The sequence below is a fragment of the Felis catus genome, chromosome F1 (assembly GCF_018350175.1).
Source record: "Felis catus isolate Fca126 chromosome F1, F.catus_Fca126_mat1.0, whole genome shotgun sequence".
Taxonomy (NCBI): domain Eukaryota; kingdom Metazoa; phylum Chordata; class Mammalia; order Carnivora; family Felidae; genus Felis; species Felis catus.
In genome coordinates this window covers 21,067,783-21,094,642 of record NC_058384.1, presented here as the reverse complement: position 1 = coordinate 21,094,642, position 26,860 = coordinate 21,067,783, and the positions used below count along the sequence as shown (strand labels likewise).

Sequence of the window (26,860 nt, the reverse complement as noted above, 5' to 3'; positions counted from 1 at the left end):
AGCCTGGAGCCTGTTTCAGATTCTGTGTCTCCCTCTCTTTGTCTCAAAAATGTCTCTCTCTGTCTCAAAAATGAATAAACGTTAAAAAAAAATTTTTTTTTTAAAGAAAATGAAAATATAATGGTCCAAAATCTTTGGGATGTAGCAAAAGCAGCTTTAAGAGGGAAGTTTATAGGGATGCGGCCCTATCTCAAGAAACAAGAAAAATTTCAAGTAAACAATTATTCTTACATCTTAAGGAAAAGAATAAACAATGCCCAAATAAACTAGGGAAAGAATAAACAATGCCCAAAGTTAGTAAAAGGAAGGAAATAATGAAGATGAGAACAGAAATAAATGAAATGGAGACTAAAAAGTAACAGAGTAGATGAATAATGAAAGCAAGGGGGGCCGAGGTGGCTCAGTCGGTTAAGTCTCTGACTTTGGCTCAGGTCATGATCTCACGGTTTGTGAGTTCAAGCCCTGCGTCGGGCTCTGTGCTGACAGCTCAGAGCCTGGAGCGTGTTTCAGATTCTGTGTCTCCCTCTCTCTCTGACCCTCCCTGTTCATGCTCTGTTTCTGTCTCAAAAATAAACAAACATTAAAAAAAAAAATAATGAAACCAAGAGCTGGTTCTTTGAAAAGAGAAACAAAATTGATAAATCTTTAGCCAGATTCACCAAGGGAAAAAAAGAGGTTTCAAACAAATAACATCAGAATGAAACACAAAAGAGAACACACAGAAATACAACCAACATCACAGAAATACAAAGGATTATAAGAGAACACTACAAAAAAATTATATACCAACAAATTGGACAACCAATGGACCATTAGAAGAAATGGATGAATTAACTAAATCAGAAAGAAACAGAATATATCAACAGACCAATTATTAGTAACAGAATTGAATAGGTAATCAAAAAACTCCCAACAAATGAAAATCCAGGACTGGATGGCTTCACAGGTGAAGTCTATCAAACATTTAAATAATTAACAGCCACTCTTTCGAACTGTGCCAAAAATAAAAGATGAAGGAGAGCTTCCATATTCATTCAATGAGCAAGCATTGCTCTGAAACCAAAACCAAAGACATTACAAAAAAGACAGAAAGACAGACAGAAAGTGTGTGTGTGGGGGGGGGGGGGGGGAGTGAGAAAACTACAGGTTAATATCCCTGATGAACATACAATGCAAAAATCCTCAACAAAATATTAGCAAACCAAATTCAACAATATATTAAAAGGATCATTCACCACAATCAAGTGGTGGGATTTACTCCAGGAACGGAAGAGTGTTTCAATATCCACAAATCAATCAACTTTATATATCACATTAACAAAATGAAGAGATAAAAACCATATGGTCATCTCAACAGATGCAGAAAAAGCATTTGACAAAATCTGACATCTGTTCATGATAAATTCTCAACAAAGTGTATATAGAGGGACATAATTCAATATAATAAAGGCCATATATGACAAACCCACAGCTAACATCAAAATCAATGGTGAAAAACTGAAAGATTTCCTCTCAGGAACAAAAGAAGAATGTCTACTCTTGTCATTTTTATTTAACATAGTACTGGAAGTCCCACCTACAGCAATCAGAAAAGAAAAAGGCAACCAAATTGATTATAAAGAAATATAACTGTCTCTACTCACAGATGACATGATACTATATATACGACACCTTTAAAACTCCACCAAAAATCTATTAGAATAAATGAATTCAGTAAAGTTGCAGGATACAAAATTAATATACAGAAATCTGTTGCATTTCTACACCATAATGAAGTAAGCTGAAACAAATTAAGAAAATGGTCCCATTTACAACTACACCAAAAAGAACAGAATACCTTGGAATAAATTTAACCAAGTGAAAGTTCTGTACTGTGAAAACTATAAAACACTGATGAAAGAAAATGAAGATGACACAAATGAAAAGATATACCATCCTCATGAATTAGAAGAACCAATATTGTTAAAACATCCATACTACCCAAAGCAATCTACAAATTAAATCCAATTCTCATCAAAATACCAATAGGACTTTTCACAGAACTAAACAAACAATTCTACAATTTATGCAGAACTACAAAAGACTCTAAATAGCCAAAGCAATCTTGAAAAAGAACAAACCCAGAGGTATCACAATCCCAGATTTCAAGACATACCACAAAGCTATGGTAATCAAGAGTATGGTACTGGCACAAAAACAGACACACAGAGCAATAGAAGAGAGAGCCTAGAAATAAACCCATGCTTACATGGTCAATTAATCTATGACATAGGAGGTAACAATATACAATGGGGAAAAGACAGTCTCTTCGTGCAAAAGAATGAAAATGGACCACTTACGCCAAACACAAAAATAAACTCAAGACAGATTAAACACCTAAATATGAGACCTGAAGCCATAAAGCTCCTCAAAGAAAACATATGCAGTAATCTCTTGGACATCAGCCTTAGCAATGTATTTATGAATATGTTTCCTCAGACAAGGGAAACAAAAGCACAAATAAAATATTGGGACTACATCAAACTAAAAACCTTTTGCACAACAAAGGAAACTATCAGCAAAACAATAAGGCAATCTCCTGGATGGGAGAATACATTTGCAAATGATATATCCAATAAGGGATTCATACCCTTGTGAATAGAGAACTTCTACAATCCAATACCAAGAAAACACAGAATCCAAAAAAAATGGGCAGAAGATCTTAATAGACATTTTTCCAAAGGCAACATACAGGTATCCAACAGACACATAAAAAGATGTTGACCGTCAGTAATCATCAGAGAAATGCAAAACCAAAACCACAGTAAGATATCACCTTATGCCTTTCAGAATGGCTAATATCAAGACAAGAAATAGACAAGTGTTGGCGAGGATGTGGAGAAGAGAGAACCCTTGTGCACTGTTGGTGGGAATGTAAATTGGTGCAACCACTGTGAAAAACACTGTAAAGTTACCTTAAAAAAATGAAAAATAAAAATAACATATGATCCAGTATTCCACTACTGGGTTATTTGCCGCCCCCCCCCAAAAAAAAAATGAAAACACTAATTAAAAAAGATATATGCTGGGCACCTGGGTGGCTCAGTCAGTTGAGCCTCCGACTTCGGCTCAAGTCATGATCTCGCGGTTTGTGAGTTCGAGCCCCATATCAGGCTCTGTGCTGACAGCTCAGAGCCTGAAGCCTGCTTTGGATTCTGTGCCTCCCTCTCTCTCTGCCCCTCCCCCCGTTCATGCTCTGTCTCTCCCTGTCTCTCAAAGATGAATAAATGTTAAAAAAATTTTTTTTAAAAAGACATATGCAACCCTATCTTTACTGCAGTATTATTTACAGTTGCCAAGTTATGTAAGCAACCTAAGTGTCCATCGATAGATGAATGGATAAAGATGTAGTATGTATACAATGGAATATTACTCAGCTATAAAAAGAACGAAATCTTGCCATTTGTGACAACAGGGATGAACCTAGAGGATATTAGGCTAAGTAAAACAAGTCAGACAGAGAAAGACAAATACTGCATGATTTCATTTATATGTGGAATCTAAACACCAAAACAAACAAAAATGGAAACAGAATCATAAATACAGAGAACTGGTAGTTGCCAGAGGGGAGGATAACAGGGGAGGAGCAAAACGGGTGATGGGTATTAAGAGGTACAAACCTCCAGGTATAAAATAAATAAGTCACAGAAATGAAATATACAGCATAGGGAATATAGCCAATAATATTGTGATAATATTGTATAGTGACAGATGGTAACTACATTCATCATGGTGAGCACAGCAAAATGTATGAAATTGTCAAAACACTATGTTGTACCCCTGAAACTAATATAAATGGATGTTAACTATACTTCAATTTAAAAAGAAAAAATCAGGTTTGCATCATATTGTGATTCAACTCACCAGGTGGGAGTGGCTTCATATCAGCATCAAACACCAGTAAGTCTTGTTCTCCTTCCCTGAACTCAACACGCAGAATGTCACTAAGAGCTCCAACAAGTTCTGTCACATTTAAGAAGCCCAATTTTTTTGGTGAAAGTTGCTCTTTAAAGATTATCTGTCACAAAAGAAACAAAAATAACATAAAACATTAGATAAATGGAATACAATATATACAGATACATACACAAATTAAAACAATGTCTTAATTTTGGTTTAGTCAGGGGTGCCTGGGTGGCTCAGTCAGTTGAGCATCCGACTTCAGCTCAGGTCATGATCTCACAGTCTGTGAGTTCGAGCCCTGCATCGGGGTCTGTGCTGATGGCTCAGAGCCTGGAGCCTGCTTCGGTTTCTGTGTCTCCCTCTCTCTCTCTGCCCCTCCCCTGCTCATGCTCTGTCTCTGTCTCAAAAATAAATAAAAACATTAAGAAAAAAAAATTTTTTTAAATTTTGGTTTAGTCAAACTAAATTTGTAAGGGTCAGCAATCTCAGGTATTAAAGGCTTGTTTCCATATAGGTATAATCCAAACCTAGAGACCTACAACATAAAGCTTCCAGGCCAGTTTCAACTTCCTTTTAAAGTATATGGTGGGGCACCTGGGTGGCTCTGTCAATTAAGCCTCTAAATCCTGATTACAGCTCAGGTCATGATCTAACAGTTTCATGAGTTTGAGCCCCATGTTGGGCTCTGCACTGACAGTGTGAAGCCTGCTTGGGATTCTCTCTCTCCCTCTTCCCTTCCTCTGCTTGCTGTCTCTCTCAAAATAAATAAATAAACTTTATAAATAAATATAGTATGTGGTACAATGAAGTGAAAATCAGGGTACTTTTTGCCTCCTGTTCTTAACAATGTCTAATTATAAAGCAAAAGAATAAAGGGGGGTACACAAAATACAAAAGTCATAATAAAACTTGATATTTCTCAGTTTTGAAAGTATTCACTACCATTTTCAACATGCAATAAAGTAATATGATTTTAAAATATTTCCTTAAAATTCTAGGATTTCACCCTAGAAGCTGAGATGAATAAGCAGGTATCAGTGTATCACACACAATATTGTTTCTCTTGCCTTAGGAAAAAATTACACCAAATAAAAAAATGTATATACAGGGTATATACTAAATATGTTTGGTTTAAACTGCACAGTAAATTGGAAGTTTGCCCTTTTTAGTAAGATCTCCTATTAAATTGTTCAAATTCTTGGAGCATCTGGGTGGCTCAATTGAGCAACTGACTCTTGATTTCAGCTCAGATAATGATCTCATGGTTCATGAGTTTGAGCACCACACAGCGTTCTGCACACCCTCCCTCTGCCTCTCCCTCTCTCTCCCCTATTCTCAGGCTCCCTCTAAAGAGAAAAAAATGTTCAAATTGTCAAGCTTTTGTCTCCCTAACCAAGGTAAAGCAGTTGAGCTATTCATAGTTCTTTTTCTGTTCCTCCAACTTCGAGTAGGAAATAAACTTTCTCTGACTTAATAACCTTAGGGAAAAATCAATAGAAACACAGAAGGCAAACCCTCTAAAAGAATGGACCTCCAATAGAGGATGAGACAGCTGTACACCTTCTTGTTGATGGATGCTGAGACCCAACTCTACTCTTTTATGACTTCTCCCAAAACACTTGAAAAATGAGGGCCCAGCATCAGCCAAGTCATGGTTTTAAACGGTCATTAATATCACCTCTATAACCAATCGTGAAAATACCAAGAGAGAAAGGCTTGGTAGAAGACAGGGGACACGTAATGGTAAATGACACTGCATCTCTACTTTTTTTTTAAGTTTATTTATTTTGAGGGAGAGTATGTGCACAGGGGAGGGGCAGAGAGAGAATCCCAAGCAGGCTCTGCACTGTCAGCACAGAGCCTGACATAGGGCTTGAACTCACAAACCATGACATTATGACCTGAGCCAAAATCAAAAGTCCAACACTTGACTGACTAAGCCACCCACACAACCTTTATGTCTCTACTTCTTTGCACATTACATATTATGACTTCTTTACCTTTTATGTTCATTAGTCTCTTTAATGGTTTCTTTACCCTGTCTGTAAGTACCTAGTACTATGAACATGCAAGTCAGTCAAATACAAGACTAGGATGGAAAGGATTTTATTACTTTTTTAATACATGATATTTAGAAGGTTCAAAAAAACATACAGCAAAAACTAAGTCTCTGGCCCACTCCCAACCCTCAGTGGTCCAGGAGATCACTTCCCTGGAGGTAACCATTATTACCAGTTTCTTGCACAAACCAAAATCACCAGTTTCTTAGGCAACTTTCTAGAAATCGTCAAAACATGAATACACATCATGCTTCAACATATATTTATTGTGCCCATTTTTGCTTTCAGTTAATACAGAGAGAATTCCATATCAGTACATGAAAAATTGAGTTTTGCTTTGTGATTCTGAAAATCAGTTTTAGTAAGTTGGTTCTGTCCACTGATTGGTATGTCAGATATATTTTTTCCTAATTTCTTTGTTATGCCTCCAGGTTGATACAGACTCCCAACCATAAGCAAGGAAGAATTGATATATTTCTACTCCCACTTTCCTTGATTTCTCTCTTCCATCTCCAATTTTAGCTATATTACTTCTTCCACAGAGTTTATATTTATGCCTTCAAATATATGAATATTTCCTATTAACCTGATTTCATTTCCTCACTGTGTGGATTTTTCAGATGACATAATCATAGTGCAAACACTATTTTCTGCAAACTGACAGCTAGATCCAAAGGCTTGGTCAGACTCCTGCTCCATGACTGTAAGTGATGCTGTATTTATGAAGAGGCATGTAACGTCTAGCTGCCTCTTTTTTGATGGTGTTAGTAGCCATTCCTGGTCAATGCCTAGATCCACTATTTTACTAAGAGAAATTGTAGAGTGAAATTGTATCAATTCTTTTTTGTTATTTAGTTGGAACATTTTATAGAGATATGCTCCACTCATCTGCTTCTTGGTTACCCAGTCATACCAGATTATTTGGAAAACAGAGATAAGTGATTGGCTCCTTCTTTTAATCTTTTTTCAAGAAAGTAAATTGGTACTCTATCATCCTCCAAGATAAACAATTAGTTTTTAATATCAGAGCAACTCAAAGAGTTAAACATACTTGGTGGGTTTCAAAAACACTGCAAGTATTATCATTATTGAAACCTCAACTAACTCAAGTGGATTCCTAAGCCATCCTGATGTGAACCTAGTCATTAATAAGCTTTCTTGCTAGTCTGGAATGACAAGACATTCCAGATTCTGCATATGCAACTAGACTATGTACACAATAAAAATTATCCCATAATTAATCCCATATATTCCATAATTATTCAGTGCTCTATACAATACACAACAGTCTCAAAATTGAATAACAGTACTAACATCAATACCATTAATAAAAGCAATCAAACTTTTTTGCCTGTGCTGACCCCTTCTCTTTCTACCATTTTGTGTAATTGTTCTTTATCTACATTGTCAGAGTATATAGCCATTATATATTCTCTCATTTCTAACTCTCATTTGGTCTTAGTTTTATAAGTAACACAGATTAATTCTCTGTTGGTATCACTCAACATTTCCGGTTATCTGAAGTTCATTGTCCGGTAGACTCCTTGAGAAGGGCTCATCAGAACAACAGTTCTTAAATTCTTACATGGTGATAATAGCTTCGTTGGCTTTCTATAGTTCAAAGTCAATTTTACTAGTTATAAAATCCTTGACCTACATTTTGTTTCCTTGAGTATAGGAAATATGTTACTCTCTTTTCTTCTAGTATAAAACACTACTGTGAAAATATCTATAACCTAATTCTGTCTCCCTTATAAGTCACTCACTCTTTTTGTTTTAGATGCCCAAAGGACTGTTCTTTAAGTCCAGTAATTTTGGTGTGGGTCATTCTGGTCAACATTCTCACATATGTCATGTGTTCTTTCAATATATAGTTTCACATTTTCCATTTCAGTAAAGTTCACTCAAATTACAGTTTTCAGTATTTGTTGTGTTCCATTCTTTGGTTTTATTACTTCTATATTGGCTCTTCTTGGCATGTTTTCAAAATCTGTTACTTTCTCTTAAATCTTTTTCTTTGTTCATTTTTTTCCAGCATTTTCTTATGAAAAATTTCAAACACAACAAAAGGTCAAAGAGTTAGACAGTGAACATCTACCACCTACCATCTACCACAATTATTAGTATTCCACTAAATTTGCTTTATCATCTATCAATCCATCCACCTACCAATCCATCTTATCTTTTTATACATTTCAAAGGAACCTGCCCTTCACCCCAAAATAAGTTAGCATGTACATAATTAGCTGAGTTCAAGATCTGTTCATTTTTTTAAGGTAAAAATTTACATACAGTGAAATGTTTAAAATTTAAGCTTACAATTAAATTAGCTTTGAAAAAGTGAAAGTATTCAAGATCTAGAACATTTCCAACAGTCCAGTAAGTTCTCCCTTTCCCAGAGACAAACAACTCTTTTTCACCACAGATTAACTTTGGCTATTTTGCACTTCAAATGGAACACATCCAATAATACTCCATTGTGTGAGATTTCGCTCCACAGCGTTTCTCAGATTCATCCATGTTGGTTCATGTGTCAGTAGCTTATCTCTTTTTAAAAAAATTTTAACGTTTATTTTTGAGAGACAGAGTGCAAGTGGGGGAGGGGCAGAGAGCGAAGGAGACACAGAATCCAAAGGAGTAGCTTATCTCTTAATGTTGAATAAGTATTTCATTGTAGTAGAATGTATCATAATATCTTTATTCATTTTCCCATTGATGAATAATAGCATTTTCAGTTTGGGCTATTAAGCAAGTATAAAGCTGCTATATTATATAGAAGTCTTTGGCGGGAGGGGGGGAGCACAGGCTTTGATTTTTCTTGGGTAAATATCTAAGAGTATAATTCTGGGTCAAAGGGTACATATATAATTATTTTATAAGAAACAGGACATTTTCCAAAGTAATTGCACCATTTTATATTCGTACCAAAAATACAAGTTTACCATCATTTGTGCTTTATGCTATTAATCACTCACATATCTACATCTGTAAAGCGTTCAAATCTTTATGCAATTTAATGGAGTTGTCTGCCTTTCTGTAATGGAGCTACAGAAGGCTCTTTATGTATTCTAGATTTAAGTCTTTTAGATGATGGTTTTAAGTATTTCTTCCGAGTCTGTAGTCTGTGCCTCTCCCAGAGGGAGTTTTAATAAAGCCTCATTGTCAATTTTCCTTTAAACAATTATTGCTACGTCCTGAGAAAGAAACTCTTATCCAAACCCAGATTGTGAATATGAGTTTTCTTCTAGATGTTTAAATTTTCATTTGGGTATATGATGCATCTCAAATTAACTTTTGTACACAGTATGAAGTTGGGGCTGAGGTTCATTTTTTTCCTTTATGGATATTCAGATGTTCCAGAATCATTTGCTGAACAGATTTTCCTTTCCCCACTTAATTCCTTTGACACCTCTGTCAAAAATCATTTGAGTGCATCTGAGTAGATCTCTTCAAGTATACTCATATATGACTAATCCGTGGGTTTTTCAAGATTTACACATAGCCTTCAGGAATTATAATGGCAAATGTAATGAATCTAGCAATTAATAACAATACTGAGACTTCTCAGCCATAAATGTGTTACAGCTCTCTATTTAAATTCTTCTCTGTAGTAGAGGCTCAAGTCTGGGATTGTGATGCTTCCCGCTTTGGTTTTCTTTTTCAATATTACTTTGGCTATTCAGGGTCTTTTGTGGTTCCATACAAATTTTAGGATTGTTTGTTCAAGCTTTGAGAAGAATGCTGGTGCAATTTTGATTGGGATTGCGTTGAATGTGTAGATTGCTTTGGGTAGTATTGACATTTTAACAGTATATTCTTCCAATCCATGAGCATGGAATGTTTTTCCCTTTCTTTGTGTCTTCTTCAATTTCCTTCATAAGTTTTCTATAGTTTTCAGCATACAGATCTTTTACATCTTTGGTTAGGTAACCGATGGAATGGGAGAAGATATTTACAAATGATGTATCAGATAAAGGGTTAGTACCCAAAATCTATAAAGAACTTACCAAACTCAAGACCTGAAAAACAAATAATCCAGTGAAGAAATGGGCAGAAGACATAAACAGACACTTTTCCAAACAAGTCATCCAGATGGCAAACAGACACATGAAAAGATGCTCAAATCAACATCACTCATCATCAGGGAAATACAAATCAAAGCCACACTGAGATACCACCTCACACCAGTCTGAGTGGCTAAAATTAACTCAGGAAACAACAGATATTGGTGAGGATGTGGAGAAACGGGAACCCTCTCGCACTGCTGGTGGGAATGCAAACTGGTGCAGCCACTCTGGAAAACAGTACAGGGGTTCCTCAAAAAATTAAAAATAGAACTATCCTATGACCCAGCAATTGTACTACCATGAATTTATCCACAGGATACAGGAGTGCTGATTCATAGGGGCACATATACCCCAATGTTTACAGCAGCGCTTTCAACAACAGCCAAATTATGGAAGGAGTCTAAATGTCAATCAACTAATGAATGGATATAAAAGATGTGGGTTATATATACAATGGAATACTACTTGGCAATAAGAAAGAATGAAATCATGCCATTTGCAACAACGTGGATGGAACTGTAAGGTATTATGCTAAGTGAAATAAGTCAGTCAGAGAAAGACAGATATCGTACGTTTTCACTCCTATGTGGAACTCAAGAAACTTAACAGAAGACCATGGGGGGAGGTAAGGGGGAAAAATAGTTACAAACAGAGAGGGAAGGAAGCAAACCATAAGAGACTCTTAAATACAGAGAACTGAGGGTTGATGGCGGGGGTGGGGGGGGAAATGGGTGGTGGACACTGAGGAGGACGCTTGTTGGGATGAGCACTGGGTATTGTATGTAAGCAATGAACCAGGGGAATCTACCCCCAAAACCAAGAGCCAACTGTACAAACTGTATGTTAGCCAACTTGACAATACATTATATTTAAAAATTAAATTAAAAAAATAAATTCTTCTTGCATTTCTCTCAGCAATGTTTAGCAGTTTTCAGTGTAAATGTTTTATGTTTCTTAATCTTATCTTCAAGTAATTTGACACAATTGTAAATAGAAATTCCTAAATTTCATTTTCCAATTGTTTTCTGCTTTATCGGGAAATGTAACAGATTTTTTAAATATTAAACCATGAACCTTTGGTCTCAGTAAATTCACTTATTATAGTAGCTTTTTCTTGGATTCCTTAATATATTCTACAGACAATCATGTTTTCTGCAAATAAAGACAATTTTATTTCTCCTCTTCAGGTTCAATTTGCCTTTTGTAGAACTTGCCCATTTCATTTAAGTTGTCAAATGACTGGCACAGTTTATAAATTCCCTTACTGTCATTTTAGTACCTGTAGAACACTAAATTATCTATAATGGCAAAATCTTCTTCCTTCATAATACTGCAATCTGTGTCCTCTCTTTTTATTCCTAAGTATTCAGTGGTTCTTCAGTTTTGGTGAATCAACATTTGGCTTTGTTAACTTTCTCTTAATTGGTAATTTATTGATTTCTATTCTTAGCTTCCTCCTACTTGTTGAATTTACTTTGCTCCTCTTTCTCTAGCCTTCTTAAGGTAAACCCCTAGATCAGTGATGGTTTTATACCTTTCTCCTTTTCTAATCTGGGCATTTCAGAGCTATAAATTCCCATATGATGACTGCTTTGGCTGCATCTCACAGATGATATGTTCCATTTTCATTACCGTGCAGCTGGAAATATTTTCTAATTTCCCTGTAATTTCTTCTCTAATAATTATTTAGAAGAACGCTACTTAATTTCCAAATTATCTGAAGGGTTAATTCTTAATTTATTGATCTGTAATTTAATTCCTTCTTAATAAGAGAACATACTCTATGATTTCAGTATTTTGAAATTTTTTAAGACTTCATTCTATAGCTAACTCTATTCTATGTTCTATCTTGGCAAACATCCCATGTATACTTGGATAGAATGTGTATTCTGCAACTGCGGAGTCTAGTGTTCTATAAAATAGATCAAAATGGTAAAGAGGTGTTTCAGATTTTCTATGTCCTTATTCATTTTTCTTACTATCCCATCAACTGCTGGGGAAAAAAATCTGTTTATGGAAATAATTGTTCTGTCCATTTTTGGACCATTTATTTTAAAATAATAGGTAAACACATATTTAACTGTTGTGTCTTCCTAATAAATCGATCCTTTACCCTTATGAAAGGGCCCTCTGATAATATACTTTGTCTTGAACTCTGCTTTATCTGATTTTCTTAAATATTTTATTTTTTAAGTAAGCTCTACACTCAACATGGGGCTCAAACTCACAGCCCTGAGATCAAGAGTTGCACACTTCCACAGAGTGAGCCAGCCAGGTGCCCCTATCTGATTTTTTTAAATCAATTCAGTCCTTTTATGCTTACTGCATGTACCTGTACATGTTATTCATCTTTTCCTTTCAGTCTCTGTCTTTACATTTACAGTGTGTTTCTTATGGATGACAGCTAGTTGTACCTTGCCTTTTCACCCTGTCTTATAATTGCATTAAACCAAATATTTAGTATACTTACATTTATGAAATTAATGTAATTGGATTTACAGCTACCACTTTTCTCTTCAATTTTTTCTGATACTATCTGAATTCTGTTCCTCTCAGACTTTGTTCCTTCACCATCTTTCAAGCAAGAGAGCTGATCAGTAAGCCCTATCTTCCCTGGGGTTTACAAAGTATTTTTATATAATTCCATTTTAATTTATCTACTGGTTTTATAGCTGCAAATCTGCATTTTTATGGCTTCTTTATAGAGCCTTAACTTTTCAGGATGACTGTACAACCTCATATGAATTATAAAGAACCTTGAAACCTATAGCTCCATGCACTCCACTCATTATGCTATAGTTTTCACATGTATTGCACCTACATGTTACAAACCCAATTATGTAATAATTTTTGCTTTAAGCAGTCATATATTTAATTGATGAAAGAAGTCATATACACCAAAAACCGTAAAATACCTAGGAATAAATTTAACCAAAGAGGTGAAAAATCTATACACTGAAAACCAGAGAAAGCTTATGAAATAAATTGAAGACGACACAAAAAAATGGAAAAATACTCCATATTCCTGGATAAGAACAAATATTGTTAAAATGTTAATACTATCCAAAGCAATCTACATATTCAATGCAATCCCTATCAAAATAACACAAGCATTCTTCACCGAGCTAGAACAAACAGCCCTAAAATTTGTATGGAACCAGAAAAGACCCCAAATAGCCAAAGCAATCTTAAAAAAGAAAACCAAAGCAGGAGGCATCACAATTCTGGACTTCAAGCTGTGTTACAAAGCTGTAATCATCAAGACAGTATGGTACTGGCACAAGAATGGACATTCAGACCAATGGAACAGAGAACCCAGAAATGGACCCACAAACGTATGGCCAACTAATCTTTGACAAGGCAGTAAAGAATATTCAGTGGAATAAAGACAGTCTCTTCAGCAAGTGGTGCTGGGAAAACTGGACAGCGACACGCAGAAAAATGAACCTGGACAACTTTCTTACACCATACACAAAAATAAACTCAAAATGGATGAAAGACCTAAATGTAACAGGAAGTCACCAAAATCCTTGAGGAGAGGGGCAACTGGGTGGCTCAGTTGGTTAGGCGACCGACTTTGGTTCAGATTATGATCTCACAGTCTGTGAATTCAAGCCCCATGTCAGGCTCTGTGCTGACAGTTCAGGGCCTGGCGCCTATTTCAGATTCTGTGTCTCCCCACACCACCCCTCCCCCACTCATGCTTTGTGTCTGTCTCTCAATAATAAACATTAAAAAAAATTTTTTTAAATCCTTGAGAAGTAGGCAAAAACCTTTTTGATCTTAGCCACAGCAATTTCTTACTCAACACGTCTCCAGAGGCAAGGGAAACAAAAGCAAAAATGAACAATTGGGACCTCATCAAAATAAAAGGCTTCTGCACAGTGAAGGAAAACAATCAGCAAAACTAAAAGGCACCTTACAGAATGGGAGAAAATACTTGCAAATGACCTATCAGATAAAGGGTTAGTATCCAAAATCTATAAAGAACTTATCAAACTCAACACCCAAAAAACAAATAATCTAGTGAAGAAATGGGCAGAAGACATGAATAGACACTTCCCCAAAGAAGACATCCAGATGGCCAACCGACACATGAAAAAATGCTCCACATCACTCATCATCAGGGAAATACAAATCAAAACCACAATGAGATACCACCTCACACCCATCAGAATGGCTAACATTAACAACTCAGGCAACAACAGATGTTGGAGAGGATGTGGAGAAAGAGGATCTCTTTTACACTGCTGGTGGGAATACAAACTGGTGCAGCCACTCTGGAAAGTAGTATGGAGTTTCTTCAAAAAATTAAAAATAGAACTACCCTATGACCCAGCAATTGCCCTACTAGGTATTTATCCAAGGGATACAGGTATGCTGTTTCTTTTTTTTTTTTTTTTAATTTTTTTTTTTAACATTTATTTATTTTTGAGACAGAGACAGAGTGTGAACAGAGGAGGAGCAGAAAGAGAGGGAGACACAGAATCTGAAACAGGCTCCAGGCTCTGAGTGGTTAGCAAGAGCCCGACGCGGGGCTCAAACTCACAGACCGTGAGATCATGACCTGAGCTGAAGTCGGACGCTTAACTGACCGAGCCACCGAGGCGCCCCCAGGTATGCTGTTTCAAAGGGACACATGCATCCCAATGTTTGTAGCAGCACTATCAACAATAGCCAAAGTATGGAAAGAGCCCAAATGTCCACCGATGAATGAATGGATAAAGAAGATGTGGTACACACGCACGCGCGCGCGCGCACACACACACACACACACACACACACACACACACACACACACACGGAGTACTACTCGGCAACCGAAAAGAATTAAATCTTGCCATTTACAATATGTGGATGGAACTAGAGGTTATTATGCTAAGCAAAATTAGAGAAAGACAAATACCATATGACTTTACTCACATGAAGACTTTAAGACACGGAACAGATGAACACAAGGGAAGCAAAAATAATATAAAAACATGGAGGGGACAAAACATAAGAGAATCTTAAATATAGAGAACAGAGGGCTACTAGAGGGGTTGTGGAAGGGGGGATGGGTTAAATGGGTAACTAACCCTGAAATCATTGTTGCACTATACGCTAACTAAATTGGATGTAAATTAAAAAATAAATAAAAAGAAAACTCATATATACCCATTTCCTGTGCTCTTCAATTCTTCCTGCAGATTTAAGTCCAATCTAGAATCATTTCATTGCTCCTGAAGAAAGTTCTTTAGAATTTCTTATAGTGCAGGACTGCTTACTATTCTCAATTTTTGATTATTTGAAAATGTCTTTATTTTACTTTCATTCTTAAAAGATATCATTGGATGGGCACCTGTGTCTCTCACTCAGTCAGTTGAGCATCTCACTCTTGATTTTGGCTCAGATCATGATCTTACAGGTGTGAAACAGAGCCCCACGTCAGACTCCACACTTAGTGTGGAGCCTGCTTAAGATTCTCCCCCTCTACCCCTCCCTTGCTTGAGTGGTCTCTCAATAAATAAAAGAAAAAATTAATTACATTAAAAAAGACACTATCACTGGATACAAAATATTGGCCTAACATTTTTCCTTTTGAGTACTTTAAAGATATACTTCCACTATCTTCTAGTTATTGTTTTTAATGAGAAGTCAGTCATCATTTGTATCATTGTTCAACTGTGTGCATTTTGTTGGGTGCTTTCAGGATTTTCTCTGAAAATCATTTTTCTCTGGCTTCTTTCAGAATTTTCTAATTATCTTTGGTTTACTGCAGTTTGACTAGAATGTGCCTGTGTAAGGTTTTCTTTGTATTCACTGTGTGGGATTATCTGGGCTTCTTAAATCTGTAAACTTTTCATAAAATTTGGAATATTTCCAGCCATATTTTCAAATATTTTGCCCTTTCTCTCCACACCAATTACACATATGTTACACCACTTGGTATTTTCCCAGCAGTCTCTCAGACTCTGCTTTTTTTCTTATCTTTATTTTCTCTGTCCTTCAAACTGAATTATTTCTGTTGATCTGTCTTAAAGTTCACTGATGGTTTCTTCTGCCATTTCCAATTTGTTAAGATACTACAGTGAATTTTTTACTTCTATTATTTCCAGTTCTAGAAAATCATTTTTCTCCATTAACATATGTTATCTGTTCATTCAATATGAGCATATGTATTTTTTTTAAATAGGTAAAAATCTTAGATATCATATTAGTATAAGCAGAGATGCTGTAACAAAATGCCACAAATGGGGGGGGGGGGGCTTAAACAACAGACATTTATATTTTCTCACAGGTCTGGAGGCTGGAAAGCCCAAGATCAAATACATGGCAAGGAGGCTTCTCCTTGGCTTGCTGACAGCTGCTTTTTCACTGTGCCCTCATATGGACTTTACTCTGCACTCACGCACTCCTAGTATCTCTTGCTCTTCTTAAAAGGACACCAGTCTTACTGGATTAGAGCCTCACCTCATGACTTCACTTAACTTTATTTTCTTATTTTTTAAGTTTTCATCAATATTTAATTCTGTAGAAAACAGTGCATGGTTACATGGGAAAGAAAAATTCGTAAGGATTGTCATCATCAATTGTGATTACACATATAAATTCCAGTAAGTTAATAATTTATACTCCATTTCATAACTATTCAACTTAAAAACATCTGAGAAATACTCAAGATGGTGAAAAATATTACCAATAAAAACAAACAACACAGTTAAAAAATTTTGTTCTTGTCATATTGAATGAAGCCACTGTAAAAATAACTTGCAATTCATATTAGCATTAACTTCAAAACCCTCCAATCAGCTTTTGCTTTGTCATTACCAAAGGTTTTCTTGGTTTTCAATGAGAAGAATCTTCAAAAAATTTTAGTGTAGTAATCATAAAATAATGTATCAAACTACATTGGAATTCCCCACTAGGAATTCATTTTTACAGAGTAAAATTGCTTAATATTCGTATCAGTGACAATAAAGTTTTTTTTTTAATTTACATCCAAGTTAATTGTTAGCATATAGTGCACTTATGATTTGAGGAGTAGAATCCAGTGATTCATTCCCTACATATAACACCCAGGGCTCATCCCAGTAGGTGTCTTCCTTAATGCCCCCTGACCATCAGCCCATCCCCCCACCCATAACCCCTGCAACAACACTTAGTTTGTTCTTTATATTTAAGAGTCTCTTATGTTTTGTCCCCCTCTGTTTTATATTATTTTTGCTTCCCTTCCCTTACGTTCATCTGTTTTGTATCTTAAACTCTACACGAGTGAAATCGTGATACTTGTCTTTCTCTAGTTTTGCTTAGCATAATACACTCTAGTTCCATCCACGTTGTTGCAAATGGAAAGATTTCATTCTTTTTGATTGCCGAGTAGTACTCCATTGTGTGTGTGTGTGTGTGTGTGTGTGTGTGTGTGTGTGTGTGTGTGTATACACACCATATCTTCTTTATCCATTCATCTGTCAATGAACACTTGGGCTCTTTCTATACTTTGGCCATTGTTGACAGCGCTGCTATAAACATTGAGGTGTATGTGCCCCTTCAAAAACAGCACACCTGTATCCTTTGTATAAATACTTAGTGGAATTGCTGGGCCATAGAATAGTTCTATTCTTAAATTTTCAAGGAACCTCCATACTGTTTTCCAGAGTGGCTGCACCAGTTTGCATTCCCACCAGCAGTATAAAAGGGTTCCTCTTTATCCACATCCTCTCCAACATCTGTTGTTGCCTGAGTTGTTAATGTTAGCCATTCTGACGGGTGTGAGGTGGTATCTCATTGTGGTTTTGATTTGTATTTCCCTGATGATGAGTGATGTGGAGCATTTTTTCATGTGTCGGTTGGCCATCTGGATGTCTTCCTTGGAGAAGTGTCTATTCATGTCTTTTGCCCATTTCTTCGCTGGATTATTTGTTTTTTGGGTGTTGAGTTTGATAAGTTCTTTATAGATTTTGGATACTAACCCTTTATCTGATAGGTCATTTGCAAGTATTTTCTCCCATTCTGTCAGGTGCCTTTTAGTTTTGTTGATTGTTTCCTTCACTGTGCAGAAGCTTTTTATCTTGATGAGATCCCAGTAGTTCATTTTTGCTTTTGTTTCCCTTGCCTCCAGAGACGTGTTGATGCAGCCTAGGTCACAGAGGGTTCTGCCTTTCTCCTCGAGGATTTTGATGGCTTCTGGTCTTACATTGAGGTCTTTCATCCATTTTATTTTTGTGTATGGTGTAAGAAAGTGGTCCAGGTTCATTTTTCTGCATGCCGCTGTCCAGTTTTCCCAGCACCACTTGCTGAAGAGACTGTCTTTATTCCATTGGATATTCTTTCTGCTTTGTCAGAGATCAATTGGCCATAGGTTTGTGGGTCCATTTCTGGGTTCTCTGTTCTGTGCCACTGATCTGAGTGTCTGTTCTTGTGCCAGTACCATACTGTCTTGATGATTACAGCTTTGTAATATGGCTTGAAGCCCAGAATTGTGATGCCTCCTGCTTTGGTTTTCTTTTTCAAGATTGCTTTGGCTATTTGGGGTCTTTTCTGGTTCCATACAATTTTGGGACTGTTTGTTCTAGCTCGGTGAAGAATGCTTGTGTTATTTTGATAGGGATTGCATCGAATATGTAGATTACTTTCAGTAGTATTGACATTTTAACAATATTTGTTCTTCTTATCCAGGAGCATGGAGTTATTTTTACTTTTTTGTGTCGTCTTCAATTTATTTCAAAAGCTTTCTGTGGTTTTCAGTGTATAAATTTTTTACCTCTTCAGTCAGGTTTATTCCTAGATATTTTATGGGTTTTGGTGCAATTGTAAACGGGATCAATTCCTTGATTTCTCTTTCTGCTACTTCATTATTGGTATATAGAAATGCAACCAATTTCTGTGCATTGATTTTATATACTGTGACACTGCTGAATTCATGGATCAGTTCTAGCAGTTTTTTAGTGGAATCTTATGGGTTTTCCATATAGAGTATCATGCCACCTGCAAAGAGTAAAACGTTTTGACTTCCTCTGTGAGTTGGAAGCCTTTTATTTCTTTGTGTTGTCTGATTGCTGAGGCTAAGACTTCCAATACCATGTTGATTAACAGTGGTGAGAGTGGACATCCCTGTTGTGTTCCTGATCTTAGGGGGAAAGCTCTCAGGTTTTCGCCATTGAGGATGATATTAGCAGTGTGTCTTTCATATACAGCTCTTATGATCTTGAGGTATGATCCTTCTATCCCTACTTTCTTGAGGGTTTTTATCAAGAAAGGATGCCATATTTTGTCAAATCCTTTCTCTGCATCTATTGAGAGGATCATGTGGTTCTTGTCCTTTCTTTTATTAATGTGCTGTATCACACTGATTGATTTGTGGATAGTGAACCAGCCCTGCAGCCCAGGAATGAACCCCACTTGATCATGGTGAATAAATTTTTTTAACGTATTGTTGGATCTGGTTGGCTAATATCTTCTTGAGAATTTTTCCATCCATGTTCATCAGGAAAACTGGTCTGTAGCTTTCCTTTTTAATGGGATCTTTGTCTGGTTTTGAAATCAAGGTAATGCTGAAAACATGTATTTCTTTATATCCTTTTATGTGACTATAAAAGTGCCTTTAAAACGCTTTTTCTAACTTCAACATCTGCGTTACCAATGTTTGCATTGATTACTTTTTCTCTTCACCAAGGATCACATTTTCTTGTTTCTTAATATATTTAGTAATTTGTTTCGTATCCTGGACATCATGAATTATATAGTGTGAAGACTTAGGAATCATTTATATTCCTTTTAAGACTATTGCTTTTTGCTTTGTTTCAGCAGGGAATTAATTTGGCTGAACTTAAACACAAAGTTTGCTTCTCTGTAATGGTCAACGGCCAAAATATATTCAGTTCTTTTAGCCTTAGTAGGCTGCTTTGAGCCTACCCTAACTATGTGCAGTTCAACTGTCAGCCAGAGATTTGCGCAGAATTTACGTGCAGAATTTGATGCAACTTCCCTGTAGCTGCCTCCATCCTAAAATTTCTCATTTCTCAGCTGCTTATGTAGCTCCTTTGGTTACTTAAGGAAGTAAAAACTTCTGATTTTTTGTCCAAATTCCAAACATTGGATGGGGACCACCATCAGGACAAAATCTAGGCAAACAAGAGGTGCCAAAACAAAAACAGGGTGGGAGCCTTCCCTCTTGCAAATACTGAATCGTGTCCGGTTTCTGCCTACTTTTAGGTATTGATCTAGTAACTTCAGATAGTTTTTTTTACGCTACGTCCAGAATTGGTAATACCTTCAAGACTGTTCCAATATATGCTACTCAGACACAGTATCATATCTTAATTTATTTGCATACCTGAGTTTCTCACTAGATTTCAAAAACCTTACAGACTTCTTTATGCCTGGATGCCCAGTGTTTCATTTCCTTTTGATTTTCAAAAGGTTCCTCATATTTATTTGTTTTTCTGAGAGCATTATCTGTTGCATTTTTGCTCTTGTCATCTTTGCAGTTTAGTCTTCATTTTGGAAATGACTTTTTCTTTCATTTCCCATTCTTTCCAGTCTATTATTACCTTATTTTCAAACTCATGTATTTTGGATTTATGTTTTATACCCTGTTTTATATCACTTTCTCAATGTATCATTTTGAAAAAGAAGATTCAGTTTTGATCTGTATAGGGGCATGTGTTTCTGATATACTTTCACTACCTGTAAATATATTCTACTTCTTCTCTTTTTTCTTAACACAATGAAGAGGTTTGACCCTGATCCTCTTCTGTTGCATATGTTAGGTGAAATTGTTTCTCCTAATTTGTAAAACATCACTCTGGATGGCTTTTGTGCTACACAGAGTTCCTTCTTCTACTATTTTCATATACTGTTAAAAAATACAGTATCCTACTATAACCACTGTAGATATCCCTCAAAAAATTAAAAATAGAAATACAGGATGATCCAATAATTCCGCTATTGGGTAATTTACCCAAAGAAAATGAAAACACTAATTTATGCACCCCTATATTTATTGCAGCATTATTTACAATATCCAAGATATGGAAGCAACCTAAGAATCCATCAATAGATGAATGGATAAGGAAGATGTGGTGTACACACACACAAAATTACCCAATCATAAAAAAGAATGGGATCTTGCCAACAACATGGATGGATCTAAAAAATATTATGCTAAGTGAAGTAAGTCAGAGACAAATACCATATAAGTTCACTATATGTGAAATCTAAAAGCAAACAAACAAACAAACAAAGAACAAAAAGCAGAATCAGACTTGTAAACACACAGAACAAACTGATGGCTTCCAGAAGGGAGAGGATGGAATGGAGGGGCCAAATGGGTAAAGGGCAGTGGGAGATACAGGCTTCTAGTTACGGAATAAGTCACAGAAATTAAGGCACAGCACAAGAAATACAGTCCATGATATTATAAGTGTTGTATGGTGACAGATGGTAGCTACACTTTCAGGAAACACAGCATTATATTTAAACTTGTCAAGTTGCTATGTGGTACACCTGAAACTAATGCAACGTTGTCAACTACATTCAAATTTAAAAATGAATAAAAAAAATATATAGAAGCTTGTTTTTGAAGCGTCCTGGCTCTTTTCCCTTAATCCTATGTACATCTGGACTTTTCTTTTTCTATGGTCCCTATCCTGCTCAATTTCTCCCTCATTTTTGGTCCTATCTGGAAGAGAGTTCTGACCTGTCCATTTCAAGAATTCACAGGTAACTATATGTTCCAGCCTAATTCAAGGCTTACCATGAAACACTCCCTGCTTTTAGATACATATGCTTTGCACTCTCTGCTATTAGGTATATCAAAATATTATCCAGTCTCAGCTGCTGTTTTCAAAATGGCTTGCTGTACTATCTAGTGAATATCTGATGGTTATTTCATAGTTTTTTGTTTCTAGATCCATCAGACATTGGCTCCCCTGCTTCCCTCTTTTATCCTGACACAGACACTGGTATCAGTAAGACCTTGTGGCTGCTGGTAACTACTCCCCACACAATTGTTCTTGGAAAATATATTACCCAGTTTTGTTGTAGATATTATCAGTGGAGTTATGGTTTTGCTATCTGGTTTTCTCTCTTTATGTGAAGCCTCAGGAGAAGCCAAAAACTATGCTGCCACTGCACTATATCTTCCCTTCAATTAGCAATTTAACAAGGGATCTTGAACAAATGACAGACTACTCACCAGGTATTTCAAGAGAGCAAATCATAAAGGTAGCTTTTATATCACGTTGGATAAATAAAGGTTAAGCAAGTGTTTCCACAAGTTAGAACAAAAGTTAAATTAAATCTATACTTAGTATATACTTCTAATCATCAAGGTGAATTTCTGCATAAATCTGTTTACTAGGAAGAGCAAAGAGCTCTGCTGTAACATTAAAAGGTTTTTTTTTCCATATATGAAATTTTTTTCAAATTGGTTTCCATACAACACCCAGTGCTCATCCCAAAAGGTACCCTCCTCAATACCCATCACCCACCCCCCATCAACCCTCAGTTTGTTCTCAGTTTTTTTTTTTTTAATTTTTTTTTCAACGTTTTTTATTTATTTTTTTGGGACAGAGAGAGACAGAGCATGAACGGGGGAGGGGCAGAGAGAGAGGGAGACACAGAATCGGAAACAGGCTCCAGGCTCCGAGCCATCAGCCCAGAGCCTGACGCGGGGCTCGAACTCACGGACCGCGAGATCGTGACCTGGCTGAAGTCGGACGCTTAACCGACTGCGCCACCCAGGCACCCCTGTTCTCAGTTTTTAAGAGTCTCTTATGCTTTGGCTTTCTCCCACTCTAACCTCTTTTTTTTTTTTTTTCCTTCCCCTCCCCCATGGGTTTCTGTTAAGTTTCTCAGGATCCACATAAGAGTGAAACCATATGGTATCTTTCAGATCTGCCATACAGATATGGCTTATTTCACTTAGCATAACACTCTCCAGTTCCATCCACATTGCTACAAAGGGCCATATTTCATTCTTTCTCATTGCCAAGTAGTACTCCATTGTGTATATAAACCACAATTTCTTTATCCATTCATCAGTTGATGGACATTTAGGCTCTTTCCATAATTTGGCTATTGTTGAGAGTGCTGCTATAAACATTGGGGTACAAGTGCCCCTATGCATCAGTACTCCTGTATCTCTTGGGTAAATTCCTAGCAGTGCTACTGCTGGGTCATAGGGTAGGTCTATTTGTAATTTTTTGAGGAACCTCCACACTGTCTTCCAGAGTGGCTGCACCAATTTGCATTCCCACCAACAGTGCAAGAGGGTTCCCGTTTCTCCACATCCTCTCTAGCGTCTATAGTCTCCTGATTTGTTCATTTTGGCCACTCTGACTGGCGTGAGGTGATATCTGAGTGTGGTTTTGATTTGTATTTCCCTGATGAGGAGCGACGTTGAGCATCTTTTCATGTGCCTGTTGGCCATCTGGATGTCTTCTTTAGAGAAGTGTCTGTTCATGTTTTCTGCCCATTTCTTCACTGGGTTATTTGTTTTTCGGGTGTGGAGTTTGGTGAGCTCTTTACAGATTTTGGATACTAGCCTAAAAGGTTTGTTTTAATTTCTCCAAGATTGCTGACTTGCAACCTTAATGCCATGAACTTTATCATAAACTACATTTGTGGTATAAAACTATTCACTTTGAGTTATGAATCTCGCATAGGAGATTGATTTCATCCATAAATTTGTGATAATTAAGTCATATTCTATTATAGACTTTTTTCTGGAATTTCATTAGATAAGTTAATTTTCTGGTTAAAAAAAAAAAAAGAGCCCTTAAGTTCATCTGAAATAAACTGTGTGGCTCTAAAAGATTCATTTTTTTTAAACAGTGTTAAGCTTTCTCTATCACTACCCCAAGCCATGATGTGTGTCTTTTCAATCTTTCTTTTTCTTCTAAGAGTTAATATTTATTGAGCAATGGCAGGCACTGTTCTAAGCATTTCATTTTGAAGTCATTACAACTTCACAAAACTGAGTAAATAATATCCTGACTTTACCTATCATTTATAAACTAGCACAGGGGCGCCTGGGTGGCCCAGTCAGTTAAGCATCTGAGTCATGATCTTGCTGTTCATGGGTTTGAGCCCTGGGTCAGGCTCTGTGCTGACAGCTCAGAGCCTAGAGCCTGGAGCCTCCTTCAGATTCTGTATCTCCCTCTCTCTCTCTGCCCCTCCCCCACTCATGCTCTGCCTCTCTCAGTCGCTCAAAAATAAACATTAAAACAATTTTTTTTTACCTAGCACATAAAGGTTAATGTATCTTAACTATTATGTGGTAGTATATCACAATATCTGTGTTTATATCTGCGAATATATGACAGTTTTCATGGCACAGTAGTTAAGATTTAGGATTCTGAAGCCAGGATGCCTGGGGTTCAAATCCTGGATCTACCTGTTACTGGCTATGTGACCCTTAGGCAAGTCACTGCTCTGTGCCTCAGTCTGTTGTGAAAGTCAAATGAATTACAATATGAAAAGCAGTCAGAATGCAGCTTGGCATAGAACTTATACAGGTCTTAGCATTTTTTAAATTGGACTTACAGTAATAACTGAATTACCATTCTGCAGCTTGATTTTTTTCACTCAACAGATGGCTCCAAAAATGATCTGCATTGCACAACAAACCTAGTTCATTTTATCTACTGTGTATTATTCCAGTGCATCAATGTCCACCTCAATTAATCCATCTTCCTATGACAGTCGTTTAATCTGTTTCCAGTTTTTACTCTGCTGCCACGTGCACGTCTTACATATGTGTGCATGTGCACACATGCAGCAGTTTCTCTAGAGTATACATTAAAAGGGGAAATGCTGGATCACTGGGGGTGCAAATCTTCAACTTTACTTGATACTGACAAAATGCTCTCCAAAGGGGCTCTGTTGCACAAGCAGTGGAGGACGTATTTGGTTTCTCCACATGCCGACTAACAGTATTGTCAGGCCTTAAAAATAAATTAACTTTGATTCTAATAATAATTTTAAGTGGTAAAGATATCCTTCCTATGTATAATGAAGTACTTACAAAGCACCATATTCTTAACTCTTTTGGTAAAGAAAAGGATACCAAAATGCAAAACAAAATATTTAAGTTCTAGGGCACACACTTGGAAGATCTCAGGAGTGGCAACAAAATTTCTATCCATCACAAGAAACATAAGCCATTAAAAAAAAAAAAAAAATACTCACCTCAAACTCTCCAAGAAGTTTAGAAATAAGCAAACCCTCTGGAAATTTGGATACAACCTAATAGAAAATAAAATGCAATATAAATACACACCATTAGGGTGCTGCTAACAAAGTATTAAAATAAAACAGTATAAACTTAAATAGTAATAAAGGTAAAAAAAATTATTGAGTGAATGAATTAAAAGTCACAATAATTTAGATCGGTTTCCAGTTTTAAAAAAGGTTATAACCAAACGAAGGCAGTGATTTCCAATGTTTCCAGAGTGGGAAATCATTCTTACATAACACTGCAATGCTACAGCTCTCCAGAAATTCCTACAAATCTTTAGCAAACCTATTTAGCTTTAGCTCACATAAAATAAATACCCTACAGCATAGCTTCAAGTATTTTAAATGGAAGGAAAAAATACAATGGACACTATAGAAAACTTTGAAAAAATACCATTAAACAAAGAAAAAAATTATCCATAGTCATTGTTGCCCATATGCACATAAAAATATCTATATTTAGTATAAAAAATAAGGTCATTTCCATAACAAGTTTTTATTATCATACCACCATCTTTCCATGGCAGTAAATACGGATCAACATATTTACTGGTTATAGGGTTTTCTAATAATTCAATATATTTATATTTATTTACTAGATCCTCTCTTTATGGTTGTGTCCTGTTTGTTATCATCACAATTCTTATAATTATTCTCTTATTTGCATCTTTCACACTTGTCCAATTTTTAGGAAAAATTCCTAAAAGCAAACTTATTCTATCCCCTTAAAGTATAAAAAGCTTTGTTTTCCCAGATTTTTCCAAATTTACATATTTAATTAAAAAGTCTAAATCAAGTTTCAGAAAAATATAAAAATGACTCCAAAATCCTGTGACCCAAAGATAGCTGCTGCTGGTTTTCAGAAATCATCCTTTCAGAAACCCCTTTATGGGGGCGCCTGGGTGGCGCAGTCGGTTAAGCATCCGACTTCAGCCAGGTCACGATCTCGCGGTCTGTGAGTTCGAGCCCCGCGTCAGGCTCTGGGCTGATGGCTCAGAGCCTGGAGCCTGTTTCCGATTCTGTGTCTCCCTCTCTCTCTGCCCCTCGCCCGTTCATGCTCTGTCTCTCTCTGTCCCAAAAATAAATAAACGTTTGAAAAAAAAAAAAATTAAAAAAAAAAAAAAAAAGAAACCCCTTTATGTACACACACATTACACATGATTTTACATGAAAGGACAACACTTAACATGCTATTCTATAAACCCTGTTTTTAAAGTCTAACAATATGTCAAGAAGATACTTCCATGTAAATTAAGTGAGATATAAAGAAACATTTTTATGAGCCACATGATGTCTAGTTTGGGTAGTTAATTTAACCAATGCTTTACCAGTGAACACTTAATTTTTCTCCTTTTTATTACCATAAAAAAATCATATTCAACATCCTTAAATAATCGTTGGATACATGGTCAAATGTCCAAACAAAAAAGCAGGATTTGAATGCACCATGGTTTTTGCATTTCTCCCAGTAAAATCATGACATCAGAAATGGAATAACTTCAAAAGCAGTAAGAGTTGTAATGGCACTCTGATCATTCAATTAAGAATAGCTCCTGCCGGGGCGCCGGG

General features: G+C 36.3%; 1 protein-coding gene across 11 annotated transcripts in view; it reads right to left on the bottom strand.

Moving 5' to 3' along the window:
* TDRD5 (tudor domain containing 5) overlaps window positions 1–26,860 on the bottom strand; it is a 109,207-nt gene that overhangs the window by 50,866 nt on the left and 31,481 nt on the right. For all 11 annotated transcript variants that reach the window (XM_045048473.1, XM_045048472.1, XM_019821702.3 and 8 more), the window contains 2 exons: window positions 25,244–25,300; window positions 3,904–4,057 (listed from right to left, as the gene is read on the bottom strand). In XM_045048473.1, the coding sequence (XP_044904408.1) occupies window positions 3,904–4,057; window positions 25,244–25,300 (211 nt within the window). The remainder of the gene's footprint in view (window positions 1–3,903; window positions 4,058–25,243; window positions 25,301–26,860) is intronic.